General features: G+C 34.9%; 1 protein-coding gene across 1 annotated transcript in view; it reads left to right on the forward strand.

Moving 5' to 3' along the window:
- The first annotated feature begins 4,584 nt into the window (after positions 1–4,584).
- Positions 4,585–7,622, forward strand: part of LOC107564134 (coiled-coil domain-containing protein 173-like) — a 4,907-nt gene continuing 1,869 nt past the window's right edge. Inside the window, exons 1-6 of the mRNA XM_016249144.1 lie at positions 4,585–4,820; positions 4,898–5,103; positions 5,189–5,345; positions 5,426–5,565; positions 6,513–6,705; positions 6,900–7,064. Of these exons, the coding sequence (XP_016104630.1) occupies positions 4,611–4,820; positions 4,898–5,103; positions 5,189–5,345; positions 5,426–5,565; positions 6,513–6,705; positions 6,900–7,064 (1,071 nt within the window). The 5' untranslated portion in view covers positions 4,585–4,610. The remainder of the gene's footprint in view (positions 4,821–4,897; positions 5,104–5,188; positions 5,346–5,425; positions 5,566–6,512; positions 6,706–6,899; positions 7,065–7,622) is intronic.

The raw sequence follows: 7,622 nt of genomic DNA on the forward strand, positions 1-7,622 counted from the left end.
AGTTATGGTTGATGTGCCTAACTGGATGGTGAAATTGTGATGAAACGATGGGTTTGATGGAACCACAAGCGGTTCTGTCTTGGTTGAGTTGAAGGTGATGGTCCTTCCATCACCTTTCCTACACCAACACATAGACTTTCCAACACGGGGAAAATACCCTTTTTTTGGGGGGGAAATAGCCTTTGTGCACAGCCAGCCTTGTACTCTTCTAGTTTAAAAAACTGTCATCCATAAAATGCGTTGCACAAGTTCAAACATCTGGGTTGTGCTGTTCTGTTGTAAATAAATGTTAACCAATGACTCCTAATTGCATCTACTTCCGGAAGGCCAAATAAAGTGCTTTTGCTTTCGCACTGAAACACACAGCGTCTCCCTGACATGCTGCATCAACACTACTGCTGTTCCTGAAACCACGCCTTCTTTCTTTGCGTGCACATTTGGGCGGCATTATGCTAATATTTCCACATAGTGACATAGATATGTGGGGGCGTGTTAGAACGAGGCGTTTTAGGTAGACGTGGCTGACTCTTAACTTTTATAAAGAATATCTCTTTGGATTTGAGACTTTAGTCTTTGCAACTTTACAGATCTTCTTTATGCACCAAGAGCTTGTAACACTCCAAAGAGAAAGGAAAACTTGAAATCGCATCATAAGACCCCTTTAAGGGAGGGTTTCTTAAGTAGTGGGGTTATACAAGCCTGTCTAAATGCTGAGGGAAAAACACCAGTGTGAAGGGATGTGTTAATGATGTGAGTGAGTGCAGGTACAACAGCAGGAGAAATGGCTAGACAAGATGAGTTTATGTGTTATTTATGTGTTCATTTATTTTTAGATGTATTCCCACATTTATTTATTTCCAAATGTATTTATACAGTTATTTGTTTTATATAATGGAATTTTCATTTTGTACTAAATGTTGCACATATGTATACAGAAATGCATTGCCATTTTACATATTACATTTCAAAATGAATATTGCTACCCATATGCTTCCACAGTTTTAACTGTATTTATTTATTTATTAATGCAGGTTTGGTCCTCTATACTGTGATAGTTTATTATATAAATAATCTCTTTGAGATTAAAGTGAATAGAGGATGAAAAGAAGGTTATAACAGGTCAGTTGAACTAATTCTTCACACAAGCTCATGCATCTGACCAATTAGATGAGCACATGACAGGTTTATTTGGTTGACATTTACTCTTGTGGTCTTATCTGTTGACAATATTTACATTTGTTTGTTTGTTTATTTATTTAATTGAGATTCATCATACAAAACATGACAGTTACAAGAAAACCATTTTAAAACTAAAAAACACTGAATGACAATAACGTGTTTCATAACTGTTTTAGCCTATTTCATGAAAATCCATAATTGTTTTAGATTTTGATGAAAAGCCCTAATAAAAAGTTCCTATTGTGAAAATAAACCATAGTGTGACAACATGTGTGGCATTTGTTAAAAGGAAAAAGAAAAGAAATAAAAACGTTAAAACTAAACCTATATTTACTGGAATAAAACATGTGACAACTAGTCATGCATAGTGAAATTGAATTACATATAAAGTTAAGAATTTCAGAATCACCTGCTAAATCAGCTCAGTTTATTTTCTAGATTTTTTTATATTAAACATTATTAAGGTTTATATCTTTAAATAAGTCCTCACAAAGTTGATCACTCGTTTATTTCTGAATGTAGTTCCACGTTTATTTTTCCTCTGCGTAACATGCTAATGAGAGGGTGTCAACCATGGACTTGGTCGGGTTTTGTGATAGCTGGGGGCGCGGCTTTCCCGCTGACAGGTAATGCATGGTTTAAATCCAGTATAGCCTAGAAAAGTCACTTTTGCCGTTCAACAGAGCAAGATACATAGAAAAAGAGGGTGTCAATTATGCAAGAGTAGGCGGATCGTGTGTGACGCGCTTGAGCGTTTGCCTGCGCATGCCTGTTAACTTCATCAGTCAAGGTGACTGATTATTATCTTACAATTTTTCATAGGGTTAGTTTTGTAGTTATAATCATGAGAGAGCTAAATCATAAAAGATTTGAAGTGGCCAATGTAAAATTTGAATGCTTACATCGCTCTTAATTGCAATACTGAACCGTTATTTGCTTAATAAACAGTTTTGTCGCCTGTATTTTCTGTTCTGATAACTAACGGGAAAAAAGCTGTCTAAAATTGATTTCAATTTATTTTATTTATTTGCCTACTTTAAACACGTTTAATTATTTCTTTTAACTTCATCAGTCAAGGTGACTGATTATTATCTTACACTTTTTCATAGGGTTAGTTTTGTAGTTATAATCACGAGAGAGCTAAATCATAAAAGATTTGAAGTGGCCAATGTAAAATTTGAATGCTTACATCGCCGTTATTTGCTTAATAAACAGTTTTGTCGCCTGTATTTTCTGTTCTGATAACTAACGGGAAAAAAGCTGTCTAAAATTGATTTCAATTTATTTTATTTATTTGCCTACTTTAAACACGTTTAATTATTTCTTTATGTATTTAAACAAGAATGTGTATTTATACACACATTTATTTATTTATCTGCATATTTATTTATTTATTTGTGTATTTATTTATTTATTGTTTTTGCAGGTTTCGTCCTCCGTAGTATATGAGCCTCTGTTTGTGCAATAATAAATTGGGAATCAACTGAGATGTACCCTTGTGTATGAGAGAGAGATTGCTGCAGATCGACTTGGTTGTAGAAGATTGTTTACTGACCTTAAAAATGATCTTACACGTACCTAAACAATGAGCAGGTAAAACCATCCTAATAAACACTAGCTCCATCAAAAGAACGAGCCCTTATTCCACGGATAAAGTGAATAATCTCACGATGACCACGGGATACTGATATTACAGTTGTCTCTAGCTGGAGACTCAATCGGGTTACAAAAAATGACGTCAGGAAACGACACTGGCTATTTCGTTGGGTCGTTTGTAAAGTCACAGATACTGTACGGACAATACAGTTCAGTTTTTTATATATCTTGCTCTGTTGAACGGAAAAAGTGACTTTACGTAGCCCATACTGGATTAACACCATGCATCTCCTGTCAGCGGGAAAGGATTGTCTTCCCCATGCCGCGCCCCCAGCTATGACATGCCCCCGACCAAGTCCATGGTTGACACCCTCTCATTAGCATGTTGCACAGAGGAAAAATAAATGTGGAACTACATTCAGAAATAAACGAGTGATTTGGGTCGTTTGTAAAGTCACAGATACTGTACAGACAATACAGCTCAGTTTTTTATGTATCTTGCTCTGTTGAACGGAAAAAGTGACTTTACGTAGGCCATACTGGATTAACACCATGCATCTCCTGTCAGCGGGAAAGGATTGTCTTCCCCATGCCGCGCCCCCAGCTATGACATGCCCCCGACCAAGTCCATGGTTGACACCCTCTCATTAGCATGTTGCACAGAGGAAAAATAAATGTGGAACTACATTCAGAAATAAACGAGTGATCAAAGGAAAATAAATAGGATGAGTTTAGCATTTCCTTAAACATTTTCCATTTGCCCACCAATTTATATTATTTATTTGCCTACTTTCATCACATGTTTAATTATTTCTATATGTATTTAAACAAGAATTTGTGTATTTATACACACATTTATTTATTTATTTGCATATTTATTTGTGTATTTATTTATTTATTGTTTTTACAGGTTTCGTCCTCCATAATATGGACATAGTGAGCAATAATTGCTTGAAAACCCCCAAAATATCATAATTTTTAACGACCTAAAAACTTTAAAGGAGGAAAAGTTTTGATTCAGAAAAAATGTCTTCATTAAGAAAAAAGAATCATGTGATTTTGTTAGATTTAGTAGATAAAATAATATATTCTTATCTTTTGTATGTAAGTATATTATTTATTATAATTTTTGCATATAATATTTTATTATAATACCCCTGTGATAATTTTGTACTTATTGATATGGCTGTTTTTGTGTTTAGAACAGGGTTATTATAGCTAGTAAAACTGAAATTAATACCATTTAAAAAAAAATTACTTTAAATAAAATACAGTTGAACTGAAATCAAATAAATAAATATTTTTATTTTTTTATTTCTGCTAGTTTCCAAGGCAATGTTTCCAGTTTTAATTTAGTACGATGTACTTGATGTACTTAAATAACTAAAATGAAAACTGAAATAAATTAATAAAAGCTACATATTTAAAAAAAACAATGCTACTACAAATGTCAAAAACACACAACAAAATGACTAAAACTTTGACTAAAATTATGTATGTTCAAATGTTAAGGAAAACTATAATAGTATCTCAATAATACAAAAATAGCACTTGTTTAGAAGGTTATTATTTATTCTTTTGAGCCAGTGCAGATATTTGTATGATGTTTTATTTTAGCCTTTTTTCTGTACTTCTCTCCATCCACTTTTCATTTTGTCTATGCCTCTGTTATAATGTTGAATAAGCTGACTGTAATTTAATTGCTGTCTTGATGTAATATTTTTGGGGTCTCTTAATAAAAAATGTAAAAGTAAAAAGAAAGAAAAAAAGAAATTATTAATATAAATGCTTGGGTTAATATAAGCAATGCATGTGACTTTTGCTAAATATCTTCCATGGAGAAAAACAAATCACTTTTTTTCCCCTTACAGGGACAACGACAAAAAAAGCTAGAGGCGAAACAATTTCGAGAAGCAATAGAAGAAGAGGAGCGGAAACAAATTGACATAGAAGAAGTGAAATACCAGGCCCAGATACGAAAGGAGGCCATTGAGAAAGCAAAAACCCAGCAGTACTACCAGACCGACAGAGTGAAAGGCTTCCATGTCTGTGTCTCACATTATTTGATCACACCTTTTCTGTTGTGAAATGTTAGTAGAAACTATCCTTTTGTTTTTTATAGAGCGCTCTGTTGCTGGCAGAGGTTCTGAAGGAAAGAGAGGCTCAGATCGAGTTAAAACGCATGACGCAAAAGGCCAGCAAGGACATAGACAGAGATATCGTGGCTGAAATGGCTTGCAGAGAAGAACAGGCCCTCCAGCAGGAGCAACAGAATGCCATACAGAGGAAACAAGACCAGCTGGCCACCGCTGAGAGCTTGAAACAACAGTAAGGAGACATTAAAGTGCTTCAGTGTATCGGGCAACAATGATGTAGCTAATGCAAAAGGACCTGATGTTTCCTGCTCTATTAGGATAAAAGATCATGAAATGAAGAAAGAGCAGGAGAGGCAGGAGGTCAAACGTGAGGCTGAAGAAATTGAGCGACTCAGAGATCTTCATCTGTGGGAACAGTCCATGAATGAGTGCAAGAAACAGGAAGAGAAGAGAAGCGTGATGAAGGCACATCACGTGAGGCGATTGTTAAACAACATTTACAGATAGATTGAATCAGATGCTGTTTTGAAATCCATTCTTCTGTCTTCCATCAGGATTATTTGACCAACAAAGAGCTGATGAAAGCAACAGAGGCTCAGAGGCAGGAGGAGGAGGAGGAGAAACAGAAGCTGCTCGCCAAACATAAAGAAAAAATCATGAAAATGAGGAAAGAGAAGCAGGAGGAACTATTTAGGTACATGCTAACACAGTGTCAATTATTCTTGTGGGTATAAATGGGTATATAACTAGTGTCAGAAATGAACTTGAAGTTCATTTTCAGGAGCATTTTTTACATTTATGAAGGCTTTTTTTTTTCAAACTGTACACAGTATGCCAACTCTTTATGTTAAACACTTGGAAACCATACTAAACATGATATATTAATGGCTAGATAACAGCTAAAATACATTTGGCAACATTTTTAATATTTGAGGCATTTTTGTTATTTTAAAATTGTAATTTTTTAGACATCATGGACTTGATTTTAGTATTATTGATTGATATTTTGAAATAAATGTTTAGTTTTTTCATTTTAATCTTAGCTTAAATTTGAGGGATTTTTAAAAATAGTTTTTATTATTTTATATGTTTTATTCTGTTTATGGTTTTATTTTATTTATAATAACCCTGTTTATATTTCATTTATTTCAGTTTACAGTAGTTTTAATAATTTTAGTTATAAATTTAGTTACTTAAACTTCAGCTTATTTTATTTCACTTAGAAGGCAACACTTCCATTTTTTCATTTTCAGTTTTCAGTTCTTCAGTTTGTCTAATATTTATTTTATTTCAATGCAAAACAGTTTTTAATTGTTCAAGTTTTATTTACCAATAACAACACTGACTTTGCCCTGTACTAAAATATTTAATCAGCTAGAAACTGCTCTTTCTGAGTGTCAGGTAGAAAATGCCTGCAAACCGTCTTCACTCTGGAACATTTATACACTCAGACTAATAATAAATGTCCTAATTCAAAAGATTGTTACCTGATATACAAATGGACATCCACATTTCTATCACAAGTTATGGAAATTCATTGCGTGGGTGAAGTGTGGGAACCCTGGAGAGAAAGAATGATTCTCTTCACTGCTTGCTTTGTCTCAGCACTGGGCTTGTATTTGCATTTCTTTTTTGCTTTAGAGAGCTCCAGAGACACAGAGAGACTATTATACAGAAGCTAGCAGTACAGAAGCAGCAACAAGTCAGCAATGAGGAAGAGATCACTGCGAAAGCGGTCGCTGAACGTGAGGCCAAACAGGTCCGAGAACAGCGTGAGAAAGAAGAAAAACATGCAGCCATGTTGAACTCCATCACTGCACACAGGGAGTCCATGGTAAATGACCTATTCATGAATACTTAATCTTCGAAGCTTTGCCTAGTAATGGAAGCATGATTATTTAGATTTTTGATTAAACTAAAGCAACTAGTGACAAGAGGCCATGTATTACAGTGATTTTACCACAGTAATGTTGCATTTATGACTATCAAACTGTTTATATATATAATTTGAAAATAACCCTGTATTAGAGGAAAGAGCAGGAACGAAAGGCAGAGGAAGAGAAACAGAAAGCCCTGGAGATGCTGAATGCAAAGAAGGAAGCGGATAAAATCTTCATGGAAAAGCAAGAACTTCAAGCTCAAAAAGCTAGAGAAGAAGGCAAAACACTACAGGACAGCTATATACAAAAAATGGTGGGGATAACTCTAAAAAATTACAGTTTGCTGAAAATGTACCCACCCTCAGGCCATCCCAGATGTAGATGTTTGTTTCTTCATCAGAACAGATTTGGAGAAATGCAGCATTGCATCACTTGCTCACCAATGGATGCTCTGCGGTGAATGGGTGCCGCCAGAATGAGATTCCAAACAGCTGATAAGTCAAGTCAAGTCACCTTTATTTATATAGCGCTTTTAACAATACAGATTGTGTCAAAGCAACTGAACAGCATTAATTAGGAAAATAGTGTGTCAATAATGCAAAATGACAATAGTAAACACTAATTTTTCAGTTAAAGGCAGTTCATTATTGAATTCAGTGATGTCAACATCCAGCTCAGTTCAGTTTAAATAGTATCTTTGCAATCATTTGCAATCAAGTCAACGATATCGCTGGAAATGAAGTGTCCCCAACTAAGCAAGCCAGAGGCGACAGCGGCAAGGAACCAAAACTCCATCGGTGACGGAATGGAGAAAAAACCTTGGGAGAAACCAGGCTCAGTCGGGGGGCCAGTTCTCCTCTGACCAGACGAA

Source organism: Sinocyclocheilus grahami, unplaced genomic scaffold (assembly GCF_001515645.1).
Source record: "Sinocyclocheilus grahami isolate Dianchi unplaced genomic scaffold, SAMN03320097.WGS_v1.1 scaffold913.1, whole genome shotgun sequence".
NCBI lineage: Eukaryota > Metazoa > Chordata > Actinopteri > Cypriniformes > Cyprinidae > Sinocyclocheilus > Sinocyclocheilus grahami.